Source organism: Morus notabilis, unplaced genomic scaffold (genome assembly GCF_000414095.1).
Source record: "Morus notabilis unplaced genomic scaffold, ASM41409v2 Scaffold498, whole genome shotgun sequence".
Lineage (NCBI taxonomy): Eukaryota > Viridiplantae > Streptophyta > Magnoliopsida > Rosales > Moraceae > Morus > Morus notabilis.
Window position 1 is genome coordinate 37,640 of NW_010358720.1, and position 25,472 is coordinate 63,111.

Below are 25,472 nucleotides of genomic sequence, written 5' to 3' on the forward strand. Positions count from 1 at the left end.
AAAAAAAGAAATTCATCAAGATATTGATGTCGTCAATATGCGGCGACATCGAATAAATTATTAGCAGAGCTAGTTTTGTTGGTTTTTCATTTCTGAAATGAACTAGAGCTTAGAAGTTTGGCGAAAAGTAAGAAAGACAAGAGACAAAGAAGAGGAAAAAATGCAACGTCATCTCATACGCAAAACAAGACTCTCCATCCTTACCCACTCGAATCAACCGACTCATCACCATATCCAATCCCTTTTATTATATAAAACCAATCCCTTCCCAGAACACACTCCTCATATCCTCTTCTCTAACACTTTTCAGACTTCACTTCAGTGCTGCTATATTACTTCTTCACTTTCTACTCGTACAATACAATTTATTAATAAAAAAATGGATCCCAAAGGCACCATTGTCTTCACCACCGTCGGCAGGCCCTCCTATGGCTTCGACCTTTTCTCCCTTCCTCTCGATCACTCCGGCCCCGAACGCCGCCTCTCTGACGCCCTCTCCATCAACTTCAACGGCCAGTTTTCCGATTCCGACGACGTCGTTTTCGTATCCGAGAGAACCGGTTCTCCTCGAGTTTACCTCACCCGTCCAGGACTCCCCCGCCCCAAATCGCTCCCTTTCGTCCCAGAAAGCCTCTTCCACGACCGTCCCGTCCTCAAGAATGGGAAACTTTACTTCATCTCAGCTCACCAACGCCCCGATCAGCCATTCAAGAGCTGGTCCGCTTTGTACTCCACTTCTCTAATTAAGGGAGATTACAATCCTGATGAAATCGTCATCACCAGGCTAACGCCTCAAGGATCCGCCGACTACAGCCCCGCCGTCTCTCTCTCCGGCGAATTTGTCGCCGTCGCGTCGTACGGTTCACGCCCTTGGGGCGGTGAATTTCACGAGCTCCGCACCGACATCGTGGTCTTCGCCGCGTCCGATCCGAGCAAGCGTGTGATCCTCTGCGAACGAGGCGGCTGGCCGTCCTGGTGTGGCGATTCCGCCATTTACTTCCACCGCCAAGCGGACGACGGCTGGTGGAGCATTTTCAGAGTGGATTTTCCTGGAATTATTAATGATTCTCGCGAATTCCCGATCCCTTATCCCATTCGAGTCACGCCGCCTGGTGTCCACTGCTTCACTCCGGCGGCTCTTCACGATGGAAAGAGAATCACCGTCGCGACACGGCGGCGCGGCAGCGATTTTCGCCACATCGAGATCTTCCATACTGAGTCAAAGACGTTTTCTCCTATTACTGAGTCGCTTAACCCGAATTTCCACCATTATAACCCGTTCATCTCTCCCGATTCCAAGCTCGTCGGATACCACCGCTTCCGAGGCCAGGAAACAGACGGCGTGAAGACGATTCCCCACCTTGAACCCGTCGCATCTCCATTGAAGGACCTCCGGATGTTGAGACTCAACGGCTCTTTCCCGTCTTTTTCTCCCGACGGCGATCTGATCGCGTTAAACCCCGCCATCTTCGACGGCCTCTCGATCGTCAAATCGGACGGCTCGAAACGCTGGACATTGATCAGAGGTCGTACAGCGTTTCACAACTCGTGGAGTCCGACGGAGAAACACGTGATATATACTTCCATTGGCCCAATCTTCGAGTCGGTAAAAGCAACGGTCCAGATTGCACGGGTCACGTTTGACTTTGACTCTTCCGAGATTAACGGTGATCGAGGGGATAAGGATATCACGTGCGATGTAAAGATACTTACGAGAGAAGAGACGGGGAACAATGCCTTCCCGTCGTGCTCTCCTGACGGCAAGTCGCTCGTCTTCCGTTCAGGTCGTTCGGGCCACAAAAACCTCTACATTCTCGATGCTGTTAACGGCGAGTTTGACGGCGGTAGTCTACGGCAGTTGACGGACGGTCCGTGGATCGATACGATGCCGTGTTGGTCGCCTAAGGGCGATCTCATTGCTTTCTCGTCCAACAGACACAATCCTGATGATGTCAATGCGTTCAACATTTACGTCATCACGTCAGATGGCTCCGAGTTAAGGAGGATCTATTTGGCTGGACCGGAGGGTTCTGGAGACGCGGACAGGGAGAGGATAAACCATGTGTGCTTTAGTGAGGACGGTGAGTGGTTGTTGTTCACGGCTAATTTGGGAGGAGTAACGGCGGAGCCGGTGACGTGGCCGAATCAGTTCCAGCCGTACGGGGATTTGTACATGGTGAGGTTGGATGGGAGTGGGCTGAGGAGGCTGACGTGGAATGGCTATGAGAATGGCACGCCAGCATGGAAGAACTTCGGGCGTGATGACGTGGACATGGGGCCCTTGAGTTTGGCCGGTGATGATCGTCTGGTTGGGGAAGAGTTGAGGGGTCAGTTTGACGAACCTCTTTGGATCACTTGTGACATCTAGAAATCCTACACATCACTTGTTATTTGTTGTTTTTCTTTTTGTAGTGTGCATTTTTTTTCTTGTTATTTTAAGAAACAATAATGTGTATAGTGTGCCGGAAGACAATAAAGTTTTTATTAAACTGTCGAGTTTACAAACTGTGATGAATAAGACAATAGCCTATAAGCAGCAAAATTAAAGGATGAAGTAAATGCCGCGCTAGATAAATCGTCTAGGAATTTGGAAAACCTGAATGTGTCGGAAATGAATTGGAATCTTATACCATCACTATTCGTTGGTTAAGAGAGAGAGTTAAAGAGAGTGAGAACACCCTTCAAAAGCAGAGGTTGGCCGAAGCTCCGACACCGCTTTCGGGCGCGTCGCCGGACTCCCGGCGTGAAATTTGGTTCACTGACTCGTCTCGTCGTGGGCTTCTCGTTGATAGTAGTGGTGTACGGTGTGATGGCTTCGTTTGGACAGATATAAACCAATTAAGAGCTTGGAAACCAAATTGACGATCTCTTATCTCAGGGGAGTTTTCCGTTTAGTGACTGAGATCTCTTCGTTGGTTGTTTTTCTCGATGGCCCTTTGGTTGGATGCCCTTCACCGGAGGTTTCTACCGACGGTGGTAAGAGGTTTTTGTCTTTTTGTAACTTTTGTGTTTGTACTAAAGTTGGTGGTTTCCCCACTAGACCCTCATATGGTTTGTTGTTTTTTGTTAGATTTAGGTATTCGGCTTAATGGCGATAGGGTGGCCTTGGTGCGGTTAGAATTTTTTTTATGCTGTGTAGATGTCCCCTTTATGTGAGTTTTGACGATATGCCCCTCTAGTGCTCTATAGTTTATGTTGAAGAGATGAGTTTTCTCCAGTCGAGCTTTCAGTCCACTCATTATTAGTGTGCCAAGGTGTTTTTTCAGTTTCAGACCTCAAGTCTGCGTTTGTCCCTCTGATAGGTTAGCAATGTATTAAAACGATTGTTATTAGTATTTTAATGAAATGTAATTTTTCTTTTAAAAAAAGAAATGAATTAGACTTTCGTCCAATTATTTAATTAGAACTGTCGTCGGTTTCAAAGTTGTTACATGCCTACTTTCTTTTTTTTTTTTTTTTTTTTTTTTTAAAAAACCTTTTTTTTTTTTTTTTTTTTTTTTTTTTTTTGAATAAACCTCTTTATTGAAAGAAAAGGTCCGAAGGCTAAAATATGGTGGCCACATAGGGCGTCACCTCCTCAAGGCTAAAAGAACCTACAGACTATATTCTAATAGCCCACTTAGCTACGGAATCAGCTCACTCATTTTCAACTCTAGGAATCCACCTAAATTCAACTAACTAAACCAGCATTGTTAGGGATTTTATTAGTTGACAATTTTTTGAAAATGGGTCGTACAAAATTCAAAAATAGGGTCAAGTACATGATTGATGTAGAATCAGATTTTGTGGTGATTTTGATATGCTAATTGTTCTGGATTTGAAAAGTTTTTAGACATTAAAAGTAGAATTGGGTAAGTTTATTTCAGAGACATTTGTAGAGATATTTACAGAGATTTGAAGAGATGTAATTATTATATAAAATCACGGAGATTCCTGTAGATTTGGAATAAGATCTATTTGAGGAAAGAAAAATAAATTGATTGCTTGATGAGTGGTTTTATTATTGGAAAAGGAGAAAAGGGAGGCCACATGAGATTTGGTATAGTTGGTATGTTTTCTGAAAAAGGTATAAAGGCTTTATATATATATATATATATTTATTGGTGTTGTATATATGTGGGTGCACTAACGCGAAGAAAAATAGTGAGCAGTCTATGCTTTATGTAAGGTTGTGTGCTTTATAAGGTAATATGTGTGTGTGCAGACTAAGGGGACGTTTGGAAGGGAGATTCGTGTCATGATTCGAATTATAGTTCGTGGTTCGCTATAGTATTTTCTCTCATAAAAAACACACATAAAATAAGAATAGTTCTGAATCATGATTCTGAATCTATGAACCAAACGTCCCCTAAGTCTAGCCCATTAAGAAGGATTTGAAATTGGTTATTGGATTGTTTGGAAAAAGCATTGAATTGGAGCTTGACTTGGATTACACGTGAATTATCGCTATATATATATAGCTTATGGGTGTACGTGAGTTTGGAGGGCCTTGGAAGAGAAAATAGTGGGTTTTTGTGTTTTACGGTTATAAAAGCAATTCAAGGCCATATTTACCATGGGTTTTAGAGATATATTTTTTAGAGAAAGAGTATGTGAGTTTTATGAGCCTTGAGTGTTGATTGAAGATCGTCATTTGGGAGAAGAATTATAAGCTTTCGGGAGGAAGCGCACTGCCAATCGAAAGGAGTTTGTTGCGCAGTTTGAAGACGAATGGTGCTTGTTGGACAAGGACATTAAGGAGATTTGACACGATGGCAACAACATCAAGGAGAGAGTCGTGTACAGTGCTGAAACTTTGGACGAGCCGCCCGTGACCACCGAAAAGTCTAAATTTTTACCCGAGTACCGAACCCGAACTGCCCGAAAATTCGGGCTGCCCGACCCGAAAATTACCCATGGATGGGCTTCGGGCAGGAGGTGCCTGCCCGTGCCCGGTCGGGCTGCCTGATGCTCAACCGGCTGCCCGAATTTCAAATTTTTTTATATTATATTTTTATGTTGTATTTGTATAATTACAATGTGTATATTACAATTTGAAATTTTAAATGAACACACCAACTATATAAACAAAATTACTTCTTCATTGATTTTTAAATTTGTAATTCATAATTGCCTGTTAAAAACCTTACCAAGAAAAGCCCAATTGGGATAAAAACTTGGTAAGAAAAAAAGAGTGCAATCATTGTGGGATGAATTACAAATTTGACGAACTTACAAAGTCTATACAATATTACAATAACACTATACAAATTAGAAATTACAAAGTAAATAAATATTTAGAAATTAGAATAATAAAATTTAATTTGAAGTAGAAGGATCGTCTTGAAAATTAAAAGTTAATATATTAAATTCGTCGATCCATTCTTGGTTTGCCGGTAAGACTGTATCGTGTAAGCGTTGGTCGAAACGGTCCCAATCCTTGATGCACACCAAAGCTTTAACAATATCCTGCTGCAATGCATTTCTCTGTTCTTCAAGTATTCGGCCGGTTGTACTGAATGCTTGTTCGGCTGCAACAGTGGAGACCAGGATAAAAAAATATCCATTGCCAGTCGTGTTATGATCGGCCAAGTTAATGCTCGTGCCCTCCACCACTCAACCAAATCAAACATTTTACTACTGTCTATAACTAAGCCATCACTCAGGTACGCCATTAACTCGTTGAATCCACCGCCACCTCTTGATGAAGATCCACTCCCAGATTCTTCTTGACCTTGAGTCGTCGTCGTCGTCTTCTTTTTCTTCTTAGACAACCCGAAAACATTCAAGAATGAATGCGGATTGTCGTCTCGTTGTTGCGGTTGTTCAACACGGGGTGTGCTTCTAAACCTACTTTCGTAAGAGATATATATAATATATTTTTTTCCTTTATAATAGGAAATTGGTCAGTAGTGTCGATAGCTAAAAATTCACCTAAGTTATCTAATCCATTTTCTAAACCTTCTAATTTTAATCTAGGGTCAAAAATAACACCGAAACCATACAACGTAGATAATTTAGACCAATATTTTTTAAACTTCTTTTCCATAGAGGCGATAGGAACTCCTAAAACCTCGTGTGTCCTAAATTCACTAAATAAAATAGACATTCTTAAAAGTTCTCCTAACACTAATGGTGAAGTTGGGTAATAAGTTCCACTAAGCTTTAAGGTAACTTCGTGAAATCTACCTAAAAAGTTATACAAAAGTTCGGCAATTTGCCAATCAGTTTCATCTATAAATCCTGTTCCTAATGTTACACTAACATAATTTGTTATAGCATCTTTATAGGGGATGCATTGTTCAAGCATTATGTAAGTGGAGTTCCATCTTATGGGCATATCTAAGGCTAATACTCTAGGATTTTGATTACATGCTTGTAGAAATCTAAACCAATCTTGTATTCTTTGATTACTACCTTGAATCCAAGCAATGTTATCTCTAATTCTTTTAATATGACCTGACAGTGATTTTAACATTAAATTAATTATATGACATGCACAGCGTTGGTGGAAAATGTCATTATTACCGAATAAACTTAAATCATTTTCAAAAAGTTCTATTGCTTTAGTATTTACAGTTGCATTATCTAATGTTATGACCATTATTCTATCTCTTAAACTATATTCATCAATAACAGATAAAATTGTGTTATATATTAAATTGGCAGTATGTGATCCTATAACACATTTAAAACCTAAGATTCTCTTATCCAAATCAAAACCTTTATAATAATGTCCGGTTACAGCTAAATAATCCTTGTTGGCAACGGTGGACCAAATATCCGCCGTTAACGCAACGCAACCGCTAGTAGAGTGTAGAAGGTTGATTAATGCTTCCTTTTCTTGTTTATATAACTTTAATGCATCTTTCCTAATAGTAGTTCTAGAAAAAAATTGTGCATTAGGATTATGTACAATTTTAATATAATGCTGCCAATTTCTTTGTTCAGTAAAACGTAGTAGTTGATCTAATGTGGCTATTAATCGTGCCATTTCCATACGATCAACTTACGGATCGTATTTCCACATGCTTAGACCGTCGGTTTGGCGGTCAAATGATAATTGCATTTGGCGGAGATCAGCTCCGCCTCCTTGCTTTTGAAGACACTTTTCAGAGTGTCTTCTTAAGTGTGTAGTGCCGTAAATAGTGCTACCTTATAATTTCTCACCACAATATTTACATTGAGCTACGTATTTAATGTTACCGTAATTGTCGACCTCCTCGAATGTGTTGAAGTGCTCCCAAACTGCTGAGGTGCGCTTGCATTTCTTCTTAGAACTTGCAACACTTGCACTAGCACTACCGCTTGCCTCTTCCTCCACGGCCACTTGTGCCACCACCATTACGTCCCCGACCTCTAGTAGGTCCACTAGGGGTCGGATTTGCAGTTTCATCAGCAACTCTTTCCATAGTTTGTGATTCCTGCATTTGAAAAATATTAGGAAATTGCCCTTCTTTGATGTTGAATTGGGCATTAATGGGAATATCACCACCATAACCAAAAGAAGCCATTATGAAAAATAAGAGAGATTGAGAGAGCTTAAGAGAGATCGAGAGAGATTTAAGCGAGATTAAGAGAGATTTGAGAGAGATTAAGAGAAATTGAGAGAGAATGAGCGTTTTTGGGTGAGGAAAATGGTTGGGGGGGGAGGGGGTATTTATAGGAAAATTTTTGGGTTGAAAAAAAAAATTTTTCCCCCAAAAATGTGGGTCCAACGGCTAGTATATTTTTCGGCAGTTCGGGCATAATTCGGGCAGGTCAGGCAACGGTAAGAAATCCGACCGTTGGGTTTAAATTTTCAGGCAAAATTCGGGTTCGGGCACAAAAGATCCGTTTTGTTCAAAATTCGGGCATTTTTCGGGCAACGGTAAAAAATTTTCAGGCAAAATTCGGGCACCTTTGGGTAATGCCGGAAAATTCAAAAAAATTCCGGCGAACGGCGGGGGACGACTTCTCCACGGCAGCGGGTAGTCGGGGGAATGAATATTTTCGGGCTGCCCGAGCCCGTACCCGAAAAAACTCGTGGTCGGGCGGCGAGAGGCCCCTGCCCGCCATGCCTGAAAATTTTCGGGCAGCGGGCATGCCCGCCCCCCGAAGTTGCAACACTAGTCGTGTATAAGTCCGATTGGTGTCTGTAAATCTTGAGACTTAGTGGATTGTTCATTGTCTGAGCGTGGCCCCGCAGATGTAGGTTGTTTAACCGAATTGCGATACCAACCTCTAGTGTTTTTTACATTCTGCATTATTTTCCTCCTTGGTTAATTTACGTTTCTGCATTAAAAAGACGCAATTAATCGTCAATGTTTCATAAAGTGTTATAACACTCTCTGGAACACTTGCGTAAAAACAGATCTAACAAGCATATTCAATCAGCTGAATACGTTAAGTGAAAACAGAACCATCCAATCCCAGAGAAGGCCTGATCCAATATAGACTGCACAAACTCCTTGCAATCTACATGGATAAGCACTGGAGAGCCAAACTCTATTCCAACTTCAATGGCCAATTTTACCGCCAAGAACTCAGCTTCAAGGCTAGATATAGCCAGAACAACATCAGTCCAAACTTTCTCCACAACACCATGAGAAGAGAATAGAATGACACCCAATCCAGCCTGCTCCGCATGCCTACTTTTCATTCATCAATGGAAAGTTATATATGATTATAATTGTGGGAAAAAAAATACATGACGTTTTTTAGACTCTAAATTTTTATTTTGACATTAATCAATAACCCATAATTAGGGCTCTAAAATGTCAAAAGTAAAAAGTTTAAAGCTTACTTATAATATATATATATATATATATATTTATATTTAGACCTCGTTCGTACCGCTCATTCGAGTTAAGAACTTAAGTTAAAAAAGTGAATTTATATGAGAATATGTAGTAAAATAAATAACTAAATAAATAAAATAAAATAAAAGCCTTTTGCATCATGTTAAAAGCCTTAATTATTGCGGGTTCTTTCAGTAATTTCATAAATATTCCCATCACAAGTTATCATGCCCCCAACATGAGTTAGTGACGTGGAGACTTGTTTAGAAATTAAACCTGATTAAGGAAGTGATTAAACGATTAACAGTTCAAAATTTGATTTCAAATCCAGATACTCAAGTATTTCCAAACAAACCCCACTATTTTAGGAAATTGAGTTTTTTTTTTTTTTAAAAGGAGGCGGACTTTACAAAATACAATAACTGTTAAGATTAACATCAAAAGTCAGCCTCCGGCATCCACAGGGTTACACTTGTGCATACATAAATAAGTATATAAAAGTAAATAACTGACATCAACCACAGTCTAGTAGAATTTAAGGTTTACAATTCATAATTAATACATGCCTTAAATAAATCTGATAATGAAGGAAAATATTTCACTGTTTCTTGCTTCTAGAATTGAGTTCCTCACCTATTTCGCACTACTTCTAGCGTCACCTGAGTAGGGTTAAATACATTTGAAACATAGAAAAAAATGAGCGAAAGACCCAGTAGGATAAAGTTTTGTAAAACTGAATAAATAAGTAACTAAAGAAAATGAAATAATCAAGCCCGAAAGAAATCAATCGGAACCAAACAACCTTTTTTGAAAGGTAAATAAACTTAAGTTCTAGTTTATAGGCAACCAACAAGTAATTTAATGATAAATTACTTACGATCAAAAGCAAGGCCTTATCACCACCGTAGTGGCCCGTCCAAGTTTCGGGTTCTGCCCCCAAGAATACAATCTCCATATCCTGTCTAGGCCATCAACGGGCTTACCAGTTCGTAAGATATCTTATCTTAAAAAAATGTTCATTAAAACTTGAAATCAGTTCATTATGAGATCAATAACAATAATCAAGCTATTGTCTTTAAACACTTTTATTTATCAAACAAGTTTTGTCTTTTAAAAACATTTATATAGCCAAAACACTTTAAAATAGACTAACAAGGATATAAGAAAAATATTTTATCTCTCAGATATCAAACCTGTAGCTAGCTTTTCGTCATCCTAACTTCCGCTTTCTTTAAAGTTTTAATACTCGATCTTCTTTGCTAGCTTTATCACAAAAGCAATGTCTTAGGATACATTTCTCATTCCTAAAACGAATTAAGCTCAAACAAGTTTTTAACGAAATTTCGGCAACATGCTAGCATAAACAGGGAAAATGTCAAACTTGCAATTCAAGTTCAATTTCAAAATAAATTATCCAGAAATCATCAAAATCAGTTTCCAATCAATTCAACAAATGCAATAACTGAAAACCCTTAAATTTAATTCAATTGTAACAACAATTGTTCAAATCTAAACCCTAACTCAAAATTATTTAAATCTAACAAATATTACAAATTCTCAAATCAATAACTCAAATTTAAGTATGAATTTTCAAGAAAGCTTTACCTCAAAATGATTGACGCTCGTTTCTCTTTATTTCTCTCTGTTTTTTTAGGGTCTCGGCCAAACAACCGAGTAAGAGAGAGAGAGAAATGACCGGAGAGAGAGAAGGCCGGGGAGAGAAGAGGGCCGGCGGGAGAGAGAGAGCTCGGAGAGGTAGTTGGCCGGCATGGGTGAAGGAGGAGAGAGAGAGAGAGTGCTGCCGTGGTGAAGAAAAAGAAGGAAAGAGAGAGAGAGAGGCAGACACGGGAAGGAAAGAAGAAAAGGGAAAAGAAGAAAAAGGAAAAGAAGAAAAAGGAAAAAAAAAAGCAAAAAGAAAAAGAAAAAAAAAAGAAAATAGAAAAAATGGAAAAAAATGAAAATATATTAGAATTGAAGTGTATTTTTAAAAATTTTTGAGATAAAATTATAAATACTAAAAATTATTTAATTAATTAAAAAAAATTAAATTAAACACATTAAAAACTCACAATTTAACATAATTAAATATGTTTAATTTTGAAACGTGTCACACAAATACGCAAGTAAATTTCAACGGTAGAAGCTTTACTTCAACAAACACTAATGATGGTTTTCCATTTTTACAATTTAGCTAGGTAAGTTGAGAAAACCACGGTTAAAATTCAAAATTCCACCATAAAACAATCGTTAAATTTGAAATTTAAATGTATAAAAGTCTAAAAATAAAGAGTATAACTTTTTAATATTCTTATCTTAATCTTAAAAAATAAAAGCATAAATATGTAGGACCCTTTATACTGTTCAATCCTCACACTTTATTGCTACGATCAATCATCCCATTTCAACGGTTGGATTTGATCTAGGACAATCTTAGGGGCAGGCTATGAAATGAAGCATAAAACTTGTATCAATCGCTTTCGCAATAATGAATTAAAATTAAATGTGTTGCCACAATAAATGACGTCATCGTTAGAATGTAACTGACAGTAGTGTTATTTGTAACTACAATAATTTTTTTGGATATTTGTTATTTTTTAATGTTATGATGACGTCATTTACTATGATAATATCCTCGACTTATATTTATATTGAAGCCATAAAGCATAAACTATCGCTACAGTTAATATTCAACTGGTAATAACCGGTTACTTGAGTAAACAAACTATAGCCTATAGATGTCAAATCAACAACCTGCTTCAGTCATCCCAATATCAGGTGATCGTTAGAAATGACCTAACAATATATAAATAACCTTTACCTAAAAAAATAGAAAAAAAAACCCTTTTCACTAAAAAAAAAAAAAAGGAAGATGAAAACCCAACTTACAAGATGTGCATACAAGAGCCATTTATTTTTATTATTATTTTTTCGTTCATGAAATAAACATTCTTTAATAAAAATCTTTTTTTTTTTTTTTTTTTTTTTGCATAAAATTGGTTTTGCTTTTTTTAAGGGAGAAAACAATAGCCAAAAACTCTCGCGAAAATAAAAAGAAAAACCACACTTGAAATTAGAATCCTTTTCTTAATCTGATTATTCTTCGCCGCCTATATAAAGTTTTTCCCACAGGTCAATATTCGTCGTCGTTTGTTCTAGAGGACAGCCTTACATTACACGTTTGTATAATTGAATTAAATTTCACATTCTCCTTTCGTAACCCTAGATCCCCCTTTCCTTCTGCCATCTCCTTCAACAACCGGAATTCAATCTCAGACAGTCAGAGAGAGAGAGCCATGGATGATAGCTGTGCGGTGTGCGCCGACTCTCTGGAATGGGTCGCCTACGGGCCCTGTGGTCATCGGGATGTGTGCTCCACCTGCGTCGCTCGTCTCCGCTTCATCTGTGATGATCGCCGCTGTTGTATTTGCAAGACCGAGTCCGACATCATCTTCGTCACCAAGGTTAGGGTTTTCGATTTTATAAGATTTTCATTATCCATCTCAATTTTCCTAATTTCATTCATTACTAGTGCGTATTTGATGTGTTGTTTTTACGATCGGTGATCGATTTGTGCAATCCCAAATTGTTACTAGAATTTGCTTTACATTGAATTCATATGACAATTTTTAGCTCAAGATTAACTTTTTAACTTCGTTCTATAATCGGAGGTTCAATTCCGGTGCCGTTTCTTGAAATTAACTTATGGAAGTCAATACTCATCATGAGAAAGTTAGGAAATAATTGTAATTTTGCTTTTATAAAGCTCATGAAGTTTTGATACATATGCATTCGTGATGTTTTGCTCTTAACTTATTGATATGCAACACTATCATTTTCTGGTTTGGCCCTTCTGTTTCGTGTAAGCTTTTTGTAACTTCCATGTTTGACAATTATCAATCTTATCCACATAATATTGATATTTCTATGTTTGAAACACGTTTGCGTTGGTCATTTTTATCATGGGTGTGCTTCTGCTGTTGGTTCAGGCTTTGGGAGACTACACAAGGACGATTAGCGACTTTTCGGTGTTGCCATCTGAAGTGAAGGAGGGCCGTGTGGGATCATACTGGTATCATGAGGACACACAAGCAGTTTTCGATGATGTGGATCACTACAAGATGATCAAAGCAATGTGCAAGCTTTCATGCAGTATATGCGATAAGATAGAGGAACAACAGAATGATGGTTCAAAGTGTCGTATGAGGTTTCGGAATATTGGACAGCTAAAGGGTCATTTGTTTCACAAGCACAGATTGTTTATGTGCAGTCTATGCTTAGAAGGAAGGAAGGTAGAGTTTAATCCCCTGATGAATTGATGCTAATGCGTGCAATAAATCAGATTTCTATTTTTACTTAAAAACATTTACCTACACTACTATTTGTTTATACTCAGTTTGTCTGTTGACTGATGGCTTTGTTTTATTTGGTGTCATATAGGTATTTATTTGTGAACAGAAGTTATATACTAGAGCACAACTGAATCAACATATAAGCACAGGTGACTCTGAAGTGGATGGAACTGAGAATGAAAGAGGTGGTTTCTCGGGGCATCCGACATGTGAGTTCTGTAAAACCCCATTTTATGGGGATAATGAGCTCTACACACATATGTCTACAGAACACTACACTTGCCATATATGCCAAAGGTAAAGGAAGTTGTTTAAAATTTTATCAAGTATCTGTATCTTCAACTTAAATGTTGCTGAGATATATTTTGTGCTGTTTTAATGCAGGCAGCATCCTGGACAATATGAGTATTATAAGAATTATGATGACCTGGAGGCAAGTAGTTACTGCTATTGTACACGTATTCATTTTTAGTAACTTATGTATAAGCATAGTCGTCTATTATGAATATCTTTGTTTTTACTTGGAAATTTTCTTTTTGTGACAGATACATTTCCGTCAATCCCATTTTCTATGTGAAGACGAGGCTTGCCTTGCTAAAAAGTTTATTGTCTTCCAATCTGAATCTGAAATGAAGGTGATTTTTTGGAGTATGAGAAAAATGTATCTAGAGTAGATGGTTTTAAGGTTTCTGCAACTTGTAGAATTCTAGTCCTTACATTTTTTTTTCTTGGTTGTTTTTCAGAGACATAATGCTCTTGAACATGGAGGGCATATGTCCCGTTCTAAGCGTAATGCGGCTCTTCAGGCATGTACACTGTGTTTTCTGGTTCTTCCATATTTTTGTGAAATTGTCTTTTGTACATTATTAATTTGATCTCGTCTATTTTTTGTTTCTTATTTCCTTATCTTCCCAATTTCTGTAACAGATACCAACAAGCTTTAGATACAGAAGCAGTAATGAACAAGATCATTGCAGAGGAAGAGGAAGAGGAAGGACATTTCGTCCTGATTTTTCTGAGAATCAACTTTCCATGGCAATTCATGCAAGTCTTGAGACAGCCATTATAGATAATACGTTACATGATGCACCATCATCATCTGGCGGGCAAGTTGCTCCTAATATTGGGATTGGAAGCGATATTGATGAAATCATTCATCCATTTGAATCACTAGCTACTACTGATGCTGAATCATCATCTAGATACCTTCAAGCTTTGGGGCAGAAGTCAAGGTTTAAACCTCCAGAAGGATCTTCCTTTCCTCCTCTCGCCACGGCACCTGGCATCAGTGAGCTTAAATCTAGACATGACTCAGATGGTTTACCTAACAACACTATGGCCGCACATCTTCGTCGTCGTCAAAGTAATCGCAATGCAAGTGCTCTTAGTTCAGGCCAGGCTTGGCCAGCAGCTAGCCGTGGACCTCAATTACGACCGAATAATTCGTCTCAAGCTTGGCCTACTATGAGTGCTGTGTCTGGAACCTCACGCGCTTCAAGCCAGAACAAGATGAACTCTGGTAATGCACCTGGTCCATCTACGTATGCAAGTTTTACTCGAGCTCGACCCACAACAGTCAGTGGGCAATCATCTGGTTCCTCAAGGGACACAGGAAACCCTGTCAGGATCACTCACTCTGCATCTGCACCTAATCTGGTTGCGAAAGGATCTACTGAGTCTTCAATTTCAGATTTCCCTCCAGTTTCTGCAGCAGCAAAATCACGCAAGCTGCCTTTGAGTAACCAGGCTTTGCCGAATACAGAGGATGTTCACACTGCAAACAAGTCTTTAGTGGAAAAGATTCGGGCTGCTCTTGAATTTGATGAAGACAAATACACTGCATTCAAAGACGTATCTGGACAATATCGTCAGGGTTTAATCGACACAGAAAGATATCTGAATTATGTGCAGCATTTTGACTTGTTGCATCTTGTCCTTGATTTAGCTAGACTCTGTCCTGAGACAGCAAAGCAAAAAGAGCTCATTGACGCCTACAATGCTAGAGTTCAGAGCAATACTGATCAGGGGAATAGCTCAGCCCGTGGTAAAGGTTTGAAGAAAGGTAAAGGAAAGGGCTTAGTCGCTGAAGACAAGAATTCTAAAGATACACTTGCAGATAACTTTCTAAGTTCTGTACGGAAACTTCAATCAGGTTACAACCTGTCAGGAGAAAATGTTGAGGTATTGTTGAAGGATGGATATCGCACTACAAACGGTGAATCAAAGTTGATAATCAATGAGCAGCCCGCGGAATTGAATAATCATAGTCAACCCTTGATGAAACCAGGTGGTTCGACGGATTTGCCATCGAGTGCTAGTGGAAAATCGGGGGAGGGGGGAGGAGGGAGTAAGCAACGGAAGAAAACCTCAAAATTCCATCGAGTTAGATTAGGTGATGGTTCAGTTGCAGCACTTTTGGATCTTAATCGTTCTGATCCACATCCTGATTCGGATCCAACAAAAGAGCAATTAGATGGGAATGGCAACTCTGCTGGAGGGTTACCTGTTAGTGGTGTTTGGCGAAACGGGGGAGGTCATAGACTCCTTTCTTAGCGCTTTTTGGAAGGAAATCTTCACAATGTTGTGTTTTTGGCTGTAGATTTTGTGAAGTTCTACAATTATAATGCATTGCCGGCTTAAGGGTAAAGGCAAGGCAAACTGCCTAAGTCCTCTATTAAGTTGAGGCCTAAGTCCTCTATTAAGTTGAGGCCTAAGTCCTCTATTAAGTTGAGGCCCCTTATTATTAGGACCATTACCTTGATACCTCAGCATATTGAACATATTAGTTCGTTCCTTTCTTTTCAAAAAAAAAAAAATCTTATTTCTTAATATTAAGTTTTAATATTTATTCTTTTTTTTTTCTTCTAACAATTGATTATATAATTTCAAACTTATCTTGAAGCATAGTTGATATTTCATATCAAATATTTTGTAATCCTTTTCAAAGAAATGTTCGGCTGAAAAGCAAGAACGAAAGGAAAAAAAAAAAAAATCATCAAAATAATTTTCTTTCAACCTTGTTCCTAATTACGCTCTCTCCTAAAAAGGTTATGAGGAGTTATAAAAAAATAAAAGATAGTAAATATTTGGTTTTTTGTTCTTAATTTCATTTTATTGTTTGTTCTCTTTACTATTTTATTATCTTATTAAATTAATGGATAGGGACATCTTTCATGAAATACGTTACATATATATGATTAAATGTAAACCGTTTATAATATAAATGTGTTCAAATGTACACAAATGAAATATAATTTACAAGCAAACAGTCTTCACTTCTTAAAATTAGTAATGTGCATAGAATCATTGTTCAGAAATCTGAATAATATTTGTTCATCCCGCCAAAGGTCTTCTCGGTGCTGTAGCACATGTATAAAAATCCATCCTCATCCTTGGAAGATTCATAAACCAAATCCATTAAAGTAGCTGCAGATTACCGTAGAATTCAGAAAATCATCATATCATAGCAGTAAAATGTTTCAGATTGACAAACAGTGAGACTTCAGACTAAAAAGCATAAACAATTTAATCATTTTTTTTTAATACCTGTTTGAGGCAGGGTATCATTGACAAATACAAATAGAGCTTTTCCAGGGCTCAGATGAAGCCTGCTCCTTAATATGTGTATGAACTGCCCAACCGACATGTCTCGGGGTACAAGGTATCTATAAAAAAAAAACAAAAAAACAGGTATTTTCGCTTAAACAAGATTTGATTCTTCGATTTTTTGTCATTAGAAGAAAGCAGAAACTATAGACAACATATCTAGTATTCGCATCATTTGACGGATATACTAATAACAAGAAGGAAGATACCCATAAGAAATTGTGCTTTTAGACCGCTTTATCACATAAGAAGCATACAAAAACTAACGAAAATTAAAGAGCAAAATAAAGTCTACACTTTTTACTTGAGTAAACAAATCCAGAATTCGTATCCTTGGAAAGACAAACAATAACCAATACCCTAGATAATTTGAATAAAATGCCAAAAAATTCCTTTGACAGAAGCTTCCCTATCTAAGATTTGTATGAATACAACCAACGAATTCCTGATAAAAATCCTAACAAAAATTCTATGGCAACCGAAAGACTAAAGCGTAGCTTGGACTTACTTTTTCTTTTCCATCTCCGGAAGGTCACTTCCCGAATGTTTTTCCGCAATTACCTGCAAGGTATTATTCGTTCCATATCAGTATCATTATCATATCACCCAAAATTTATCATATTATTTAAAAAAAGAAAGGTAGAAGAACAGAGCATTAAAAAAAAAAAAAAAAAGTGTTGGGAATATAGTGGGACTTACAGGGACTCGATCGGGGTATTTGGCGAGTATATCCCGTGATTCATCAAGCCTTTGATCTGCACTTGATTTTACTTTAGATTAGATGAGAATCAAATCATCCTTAAACATTAATTAATTTTGCAAAATCATTATATCATTATTGATTATAAACATTTGTTTTCTTTTGGCGACTAACCGAAACTGAATTCGTCTTTGAAAGATACTGTCTTCCCCATAACAATATCTCTTTTTCTTCACGATTCTGTTCGTCGATGGAAACGAAGAAGAAGAAGAAGAAGAATGAGCCTCCCTTTGACCAAGGAAATAAACAGATAAGAGGCTCCAAAAGTCTGGTGAACAGATTAATATGTTTTTGAATGTTTTATCTTTCATCAAGCGGGGATAGCTCAGTTGGGAGAGCGTCAGACTGAAGATCTGAAGGTCGCGTGTTCGATCCACGCTCACCGCATTCGTTTTTCTTCTATGTTCGTTTTTTAATTTGGGCCTTGTGAATTCAACCTCTAGCCCACTTCTTAGGCCGGGCCCGTTTTAAGTCTTCCGTAGCCTCCAGGGCTAAGGGCAAAGCATGGGCCAGCTCACTTTCAGGTCCGGTCCCGTTAAGCAGTCCAAGTCCAAGGGTTTTAGACTTTTAAACCCCTACTCCACTTTCCAATATCTCTGAAAGTTTTAACATTGAAGTTGAAGAACTGAAGAAGAAGAAGAGCCAAAGAGCACGCACAGCCATGGCTATGGCGGTAGAAGTTGACTCCCAAAGCGATTGTTGGCGTCTTCAAATAGGGCAATATATGGGCGAAATCTCAGCCCTTTCTCTTCTCCTTCTCCGCATTCCCCATCATCCTCTCTCCTCTCTCCCTTTCCTTCTCGCCGGTACACTCTTTTCCATCCTTCTCTTCCCCAATACCTCTCCAGCTTTGCCCTAATTCAGAGAACAATATTATTCATGACACTTGTTGATTCCTGTTTCAGGCTCTGGTTCCCAGCTTCTGGTCTACGATTTGGAGCTGGGGAAGATGATAAGCTCATTTTACGTATTCCATGGGATTCGCGTTCATGGCATCACTTGTTCGAGTTTTGATTCCAACGAAATTGCAGTATTTGGGGAGAGGAGAGTGAAGATTTTTAGCTTACGCGTTGACGACGATGTGAAATTGACACTTTTGCAGTCGTTGCCAAAGTTCGGTAGTTGGGTTTTGGATGTTTGCTTCTTCAAGGTAAAACCACCACCTCTCATTCTGTTTTGTTTTATTTTATTTTTCCCGCGAAAACGAATTATTGGATGACCAATTTCGAAAAGCCATGCATTATATCGTAAAAAGTGGAATTTTTTCTTTTTAAATTGCTACTTAGGACTTATAAAGTACCTAAATTTAGCGAATTCAAATAGTTGTTTGTATCCTGTAAATAAGGAACCATGTTTTACATAATATATGTTTAGGTATTAGAATTTGTTTTGATTTGAGAGAGTTGGAAAGGAACTATCTTGTGCAATGGTTTTGTACATCTGGTCTTTCTCAAGGCATTTCTTTAGAGAAAAACACGGTTTTATTTTTCTTTTTTTTTCTGGATTAAATATTTCTCATAATGCGGAGTGTGAATAGAACCCATGTTTGAATTGCAATTGTTTTCCTGGGGATACAGGGCAACGAGAGTTCATTGCTTGGAAAAAACACCTTCCTTGCCATAGGATGCAGTGACAACTCTGTTTACTTATGGGACATTTCAAAGTCGAGCGTTGTTCTTCAAGTCCAATCTCCCGGTTAGTAATTATATTATTAATATGCCTCATGTTAAGGCTAGTTTGGGATTGCTTTTGGAGTTCTCAAAATCCAAAGTGCCTTGCACATAAATCAATATTCAATGTCAATGCAACTAATATGTTTGATAAAAATGCAAAAAAGTATTTTAGATAAGTACTAACTGTTGTCCCGAATAAGGCTACCCAAGAGGAGAGTGAATTGGATTTTGAATATTTTTCGAGAGTTAATACGATTATTCGAAGATTAAAACTAAATATAGACAATTAATTGAACAAGGTACTTTTATCAAACACTTGGTGTACAGAAAATTATGTAAGTTAATGCAATAGCACAACCACTTGATGTACACAGGATGGACCAATCTAATATCATAAAGAGTTAAATAAACTTATCACGACGAGTTAAAAACAATCAATGTCATCAATCAAATTTAAAGTGCGGAAATTAAAGAAATAGAGTTAGAGAGATGCAAACGAGATTTATAGTGGTTCGATAAATAAATTTGCCTACATCCACTGTCGCCGAGATATTCCGTCTCTCGACCTCTTTCACTATTCGATCGACTTTCCGGCACGATCACTCCTTTTACAAGAAGGCGAATCTTTCTACCCGAGGCTTTGCCTAACCTCTTACACAATGTCGATTTTCCACGGAGATCGACCAACCAAGTAACCCAATACCAAAATAATGATTATGAGTAATGAAGCACTTAGTTTTACACTCCTAACAATGGTTTTACACAATTTGAAATCACTAGGAGATGATGAACTCACACTATCACAAGATAAGTCAAGGTAGGCTCAAATATGTGTGAGAGAGTTAAGGATTTAGAGAAGATGATGATTATGTAGACACAATGGAGAACTCTCTTTTTGATTTTTTGAAACTTTGAATTCGTTCTCTATTTTTCACTGAGATTCCTGTTGAGAAAAATGACTTTTCTCTATTTAACCTCTCTTTCCAACGGTCATATTTTTGCCCGTTTACCCAGTACCGGTCGACCGGAGCGGTTGACCGGTTGAGACAAATTTAAAATTTGAGCTGTTCAACATTCTTATTGAGTGACTGTTGAACAGAACCGGTCGACTGGAGCGGTTGACCGGTTGAGGCATCACCGGTCGACCAGTGAATTTAGCCTTCTCTGTCACCGGACGACATAGGTCGACCGGTTGACACTTAATTTGCCTCAAATCTTCACACATTTGTACTTTTAGGCCAAATGTCATTATGCACTAAGTTTAGTCTCATTTTTAAAGAATAATGTGAGTGTGTGCATGAGCCTAAACAAGAATTAATCATGATAGTATGAAGTCAAAATCAAATACAAGACTAAGGAGATATTAAAAACCTATTAGTACTTGTCCAGCTTGATTTTGTTTGCTTGCTCTTGATCTTTGATATTTTAGCACTCTAAGCCTTGAATTCCTTCTTCAATTTGCATTTGTCAATCTTGAATGTATTTGCATTGTATTCCGCAAAATGCTTCTTGAGTTGATTTATAACATTAATTACGCTAAATACACAACTCAAAATAGAATCATTAGAAACATAATACATTGTGTTTGTGATCATCAAAACATGAGAATATTCAACCTTGGGCCAACACTAACGTACTTTTGCTGTCAGTTTAGGAAGTTAAATTTTGTAACTTTTTAACTATTTGCTTTTAGTTCTATTTTTACTAGAAACACATGAGCTAGGTTTTTTACTTTTTAACTTTTTCGACTACTTGCTTCTTTTAAAACACTGCAATTCTTAACTGAGCTTTAGTTCTCTTGCTGTTTGTATGGGTTCATGGGAGTTTGTAAGCTTAAATCTTTAATCAGGTTTTTTTTTTCCCCTCATTTCTTGTTTACTGTAGATAGAAGTCTTCTGTATTCAATGCGCTTATGGGGTGACAGTCTCGAAGCTCTCCGTATAGCATCTGGTACTATTTATAATGAGGTGGTTAATCTCTTTCTTATGACGAAAGTTTCTCCACTTGAATAATTGCATTATTTTTCGTTATTGTCTTAAGCTTACATGCATGAACTTAATGCCACAAGCACACGTATATTGATCACCTTATCTCTTGGGTTTTTATAGTGGTTGAAATTGACATGGCATTGATCTTCTAATTTTCCCTGCATTGTTTTGGAAAATGGGTTTTGGACAGATAATTGTTTGGAAAGTTGTCCCTCAGGGCGATTCACTTTCCAACGCTCTTCAACATCATGATCCAAATTGTACAGCTGTTCATATTTGTAAACTAGTTGGGCACGAAGGTTCAATCTTCCGCCTATCATGGTCTTCCGATGGTTCTAAACTGGTCTCCGTCTCTGATGATCGTAGGTGAATTTGTTACTTAAACTTCTTAATGATATTTTTAGTCTTCATTTGCAACATATGATTTCTTTCTTTAAAAAATATATCTTATGTGAGTAATTTCTGCATTGCTACAGTGCTCGTGTCTGGGAGGTTTGCTCTGGAACAGAAGACTATGAAAACCTAAGGGAATCTACTGGCCTCGTCCTTTTTGGTCACAGTGCCCGAGTTTGGGACTGCTGTATTTTTGATTCTGTGAGCTTAGTCTTTACTCGATTCTTGAGATCTTAGCTTGTTTTTGTCCTCCTTCAGATATATTCTATCTGGAAATCAAGTTAGAACAGATTGTCCTTGATTTTGTTCTGAGGAAAAAAAGAAGAAGAAGAAAAACTATACTATTGCTTTATCACCACATAATTTTGTCTTCTGATTCTTGATTTATGGAAAATCAAGTAGGAGACTACCATGAATCTTCTTTATTTATTAACTTATGATTTTTCCTTTTTACCTTAAGGATTTGGATTTTGAGTCCAAACCTAACTCTATTCCTTCCTTTCTTTTAGTTGATTGTCACTACCAGTGAAGATTGTACGTGCCGCGTATGGGGATTAGATGGCAAACAACTTCAAATGATCAAGGAACACTTGTAAGTGGTATATATGGGCTCTCTCCCTCCCTCTCTTCTCTCTCTATCTCTCTCGACAATAATCAAATTTGGCACAACAACAATCAGTAATGCACATTCTGGATAACATAACAAAGTATTATGTGGAAGCGGTTATTAGTAGTTCTAATAACCTTAAATCTTTTCTTATTTGGTGTTGTACAGAGGAAGGGGCATATGGCGATGTTTGTATGATCCAAAATTTTCACTTCTCATCACTGCTGGGTTTGACTCTTCAATCAAAGTGCATCAGCTACGTACTTCACTTAGTTTGGAGGGAAACTTTGAGGCAAAGGAAATCGACAGAACGAACATATACACTGCTCGTATACCTAGTTCTTCGGATTATACTGGGTTGATGGATAGGTAGGACTGCTGAATATTGGAATGATTTTTTGGAACCTCTTCCTATGCAGAAGTACGCATTAAGTTTCTTTTTCTTGATCCTGTTGTAGTAGTTGTGCCGCTTGATGGCGAGATAAAGAGATGCTTAGATGAACTTTTATATGTAGTGTCCATTTTCTTTATGGAGTCAACTTTAGACCTTAAAATGTTAGTTGTGTTTCCTACTACTAGTCTTCATTCTTAAATTTTCTGATTGTCATTTTTACTTTGTAATGCTTATGTTAGTGCACTTGGGCTTCTTCTGACATGTTGCAGCAAAAGTGAATATGTTCGTTGCTTGCACTTCACAAATGAGGATACGCTTTATGTTGCCACAAACCGTGGTTATCTGTATCGTGCTAAATTATTTGAGAATGGTGATGTAAGTTGGACTGAGATTGTTCAAGTCAGTGAAAAGGTGCCAATTGTTTGTATGGATTTACTGTCAAAACCGTTTAAGCCTGGCCGTGATGTAGAGGACTGGATCGCTGTTGGAGATGGTAAAGGAAACATGACAATTGCCAGAGTTATTGGTGACGTTTGTTCTCCTGAGGTGGACATTTCATTTTCTTGGTCGGCTGGACCAGAGAGACAGCTCTTGGGAAGCCATTGGTGTAGGCCACTAGGATACGGGTATGAACATTTATTATTCTCTAATAATACTTTCCCTGTTCTCTGTAAATTCAGGGCTGCATTACTTCAAAATTGAATGTATGCTCTGTGGCTCGTTGTGTTTTTACCGCCCTTCATTTGCCTAATTCCAGAAGACCCGTCCTGTAATTTAGGTGGTGTGATGTCAATGAAGGTTATGAAGATTATTGACATTGTGTTTATCCTACAGTTACATCTTCACGGCTGATCCCCGAGGAACATTAAAATTATGGAGGCTGCGGGATCCTTTACAACCTCTTCCCCATAATTCTGTGGATAGTTGCAATGTCTCTCTTATAGCAGAATTCACATCCTGTTTTGGAAGGCGAATAATGTGTCTGGACGTGTCTTTTGAGGATGAGGTAATTGGTGTCCATCATTTGTTTCGTCTTTGCAATTGTTTTCATTTTCTTTCCACCATTTTTGTTACATGTGATTAAAATGCGTGTACACAGTGATTGATGTATTTTGTTCTCAAAACATGACCTGTATGACCTCGACAAAAGGATATAAAATAGTAAATATTTCCAGAAAGACAAAGAAAGACAATAATTTCCTATACACTTTGAGGAGAGAATAAATGAAGCAGTCACATAATATATAACTTCTGCTTAGATGAGCTTGTTGACTGCAAGGTTGATCGCAATTTTTTCTGCTACTTATTTTCATTGATATTTTGTAGGTGCTGGTATGTGGAGATATACGTGGTAATCTTGTTCTGTTTCCTTTGTTAAAAAGCACACTAGTGGGAACATCTGTTGCATCAGATACGAAAGTATCTGCCTTGGCTTATTTCAAAGGGGCTCATGGGATATCAACTGTCACCTCCGTTGCTGTTGCTAGACTACGTTCAAATCGGATTGAAATGCGTTCGGTAAGATAAAATTTGTCATAATGTCTAATATGAATATTCTTGTGGTTGTCATCAGAGAATACTTGAAGATAAATTAATATTTCCAGACTGTTGTTTGTGTGGTTTAGATTCTCATTCTTTTGCTACTCATTCAGACCGGAGGAGATGGATGCATATGTTATTTGGAATATGACAGAGATGAACAGAAGTTGGAATTTATTGGGATGAAACAAGCAAAAGAGTTAAGTTTGATCCATTCTGTTTGCACTGACAATACCTCTGTTAATGAGTTATCCAGTGCCCACTATGCAGCTGGTTTCACTTCTGTTGATTTTATTATATGGAACTTGAAAACCGAAACAAAGGTACATTCTCTCTCTCAGTATCATATCGTCACTCTTGACTGATATGAATACTACTTGAATTACTTTACTGGTGCCTGAGGGTGGTCCATATTGGAGCAGGTTTTGCAAGTTTCTTGTGGTGGATGGCGGCGTCCTCATTCTTATTATGTTGGTGATCTACCAGAGATAAAGAACTGTTTTGCATATGTAAAGGTCTGTTTATGTTACCTGTTTGGATATGATAATTTCAAAAGCTAGAACCACCATCTTTAGAAGTTGGACCTGAAGTAGGTGAAGAATGCTACTTTTGAATTTGATAGAAATTCAATACACATTTACTACTAACCAATGTGAATATTATAATAAGCCTGAGGCTACTTGGTCTAGTGGCACTGGGGGGTTTGGGTGGGATGGGGTTTGGGGAGCGTTTGTGGGTTCGATCCCTTGTTGTTTCAAAAATGTGAATATTGCAATAATGTGCACCGGAATTCTATGAGATAAGACGTATATTTTATATCACGGACTTCATGAAAAGAGCTTTAGTCAGTAAAGTTCGGTTATGTTTAAATCAAAATTTCCGTTTCCATGTTATCAGACTAAACTAAGCGCTATTATTTATATCCATCTTCAATTTTTTTCTTTTCTTACATTGTCAACTTGTTTGAAGAATAGATCACCATCATTGCTTCGCTTTATTTTTCAGGATGAAGTCATTCACATTCATAGGCACTGGGTGCCAGATGGGTGCAGGAAGATGTATCCGCAGAATCTTCATATGCAATTCCATGGGAGGGAAATGCACTCGTTATGCTTTATCTTAGAAGAAACACAATCTGGCAAAAATGGGAAGCCCGGCCTTTTCTCGGAATCTAGTTGGATTGCTACTGGATGTGAAGACGGAACTGTGAGGTTGACTAGGTATATTTATAGAATCCGACTTAAAATTGGTACACATTTCAGCTTGAGTATATGGCTTTGAGATAGTGAACTTACTATGTTTATTCTACTGAGCAAATGTATGGCTGAAAGTTGTAATTCTTCCTCTCCCCCTCTTTTCTTTTCTTCATGTGACTGTCATTTTTTTTTTTTTTTTTTTTTTTTT

The 25,472-nt window shown here is 37.8% G+C and overlaps 4 protein-coding genes and 1 non-coding gene across 5 annotated transcripts in view; 4 read left to right on the forward strand and 1 right to left on the reverse strand.

Moving 5' to 3' along the window:
- The first annotated feature begins 66 nt into the window (after window positions 1–66).
- On the forward strand, window positions 67–2,499 carry LOC21397024. Its single transcript, XM_010093104.2, has one exon. The coding sequence runs from the start codon at window positions 161–163 to the stop codon at window positions 2,366–2,368; it is 2,208 nt and encodes a 735-aa protein (XP_010091406.2). The 5' UTR covers window positions 67–160; the 3' UTR covers window positions 2,369–2,499.
- Window positions 2,500–11,868: 9,369 nt separating this feature from the next.
- LOC21397026 (E3 ubiquitin-protein ligase ZNF598) lies at window positions 11,869–15,924 on the forward strand. Its single transcript, XM_024162391.1, has 7 exons — window positions 11,869–12,220; window positions 12,746–13,048; window positions 13,197–13,405; window positions 13,493–13,541; window positions 13,654–13,743; window positions 13,852–13,914; window positions 14,036–15,924. Exons 1-7 carry the CDS (start codon window positions 12,053–12,055, stop codon window positions 15,659–15,661), a joined length of 2,508 nt encoding a protein of 835 aa, XP_024018159.1. The 5' UTR covers window positions 11,869–12,052; the 3' UTR covers window positions 15,662–15,924.
- A 355-nt stretch (window positions 15,925–16,279) lies between these two features.
- On the reverse strand, window positions 16,280–17,727 carry LOC21397027 (autophagy-related protein 8i). The gene is made up of 5 exons (XM_010093107.2): window positions 17,589–17,727; window positions 17,414–17,469; window positions 17,223–17,275; window positions 16,655–16,773; window positions 16,280–16,534 (listed from the first exon to the last, which is right to left on the reverse strand). Exons 1-5 carry the CDS (start codon window positions 17,626–17,628, stop codon window positions 16,419–16,421), a joined length of 384 nt encoding a protein of 127 aa, XP_010091409.1. The 5' UTR covers window positions 17,629–17,727; the 3' UTR covers window positions 16,280–16,418.
- Window positions 17,728–17,788: 61 nt separating this feature from the next.
- Window positions 17,789–17,861, forward strand: TRNAF-GAA. The gene has a single exon. It is a non-coding gene; the product is annotated as a tRNA-Phe (tRNA).
- A 217-nt stretch (window positions 17,862–18,078) lies between these two features.
- LOC21397028 overlaps window positions 18,079–25,472 on the forward strand; it is a 10,885-nt gene continuing 3,491 nt past the window's right edge. Inside the window, exons 1-14 of the mRNA XM_024162418.1 lie at window positions 18,079–18,280; window positions 18,380–18,624; window positions 19,052–19,169; window positions 21,032–21,114; window positions 21,326–21,501; window positions 21,612–21,729; window positions 22,038–22,120; window positions 22,304–22,504; window positions 22,799–23,155; window positions 23,364–23,535; window positions 23,856–24,047; window positions 24,182–24,391; window positions 24,491–24,583; window positions 25,074–25,288. Coding sequence (XP_024018186.1) covers window positions 18,136–18,280; window positions 18,380–18,624; window positions 19,052–19,169; window positions 21,032–21,114; window positions 21,326–21,501; window positions 21,612–21,729; window positions 22,038–22,120; window positions 22,304–22,504; window positions 22,799–23,155; window positions 23,364–23,535; window positions 23,856–24,047; window positions 24,182–24,391; window positions 24,491–24,583; window positions 25,074–25,288 — 2,408 coding nt within the window. The 5' untranslated portion in view covers window positions 18,079–18,135. The remainder of the gene's footprint in view (window positions 18,281–18,379; window positions 18,625–19,051; window positions 19,170–21,031; window positions 21,115–21,325; window positions 21,502–21,611; window positions 21,730–22,037; window positions 22,121–22,303; window positions 22,505–22,798; window positions 23,156–23,363; window positions 23,536–23,855; window positions 24,048–24,181; window positions 24,392–24,490; window positions 24,584–25,073; window positions 25,289–25,472) is intronic.

Excerpts from the sequence above, each read along its gene's own strand:
- LOC21397024 (XM_010093104.2), top strand. The coding sequence starts at position 161 with ATGCAACGTCATCTCATACGCAAAACAAGACTCTCCATCCTTACCCAC.
- LOC21397026 (XM_024162391.1), top strand. The coding sequence starts at position 12,053 with ATGGATGATAGCTGTGCGGTGTGCGCCGACTCTCTGGAATGGGTCGCC. Across the intron at positions 12,221-12,745 it reads ACATCATCTTCGTCACCAAG|GCTTTGGGAGACTACACAAG; the intron begins GTTAGGGTTTTC and ends CTGTTGGTTCAG. Across the intron at positions 13,406-13,492 it reads ACTTGCCATATATGCCAAAG|GCAGCATCCTGGACAATATG; the intron begins GTAAAGGAAGTT and ends GTTTTAATGCAG.
- LOC21397027 (XM_010093107.2), bottom strand. The coding sequence starts at position 17,628 with ATGGGGAAGACAGTATCTTTCAAAGACGAATTCAGTTTCG. Across the intron at positions 17,470-17,588 it reads CAAAGACGAATTCAGTTTCG|ATCAAAGGCTTGATGAATCA; the intron begins GTTAGTCGCCAA and ends AATCAAGTGCAG. Across the intron at positions 16,774-17,222 it reads CCGGAGATGGAAAAGAAAAA|ATACCTTGTACCCCGAGACA; the intron begins GTAAGTCCAAGC and ends TTTTTTTTATAG.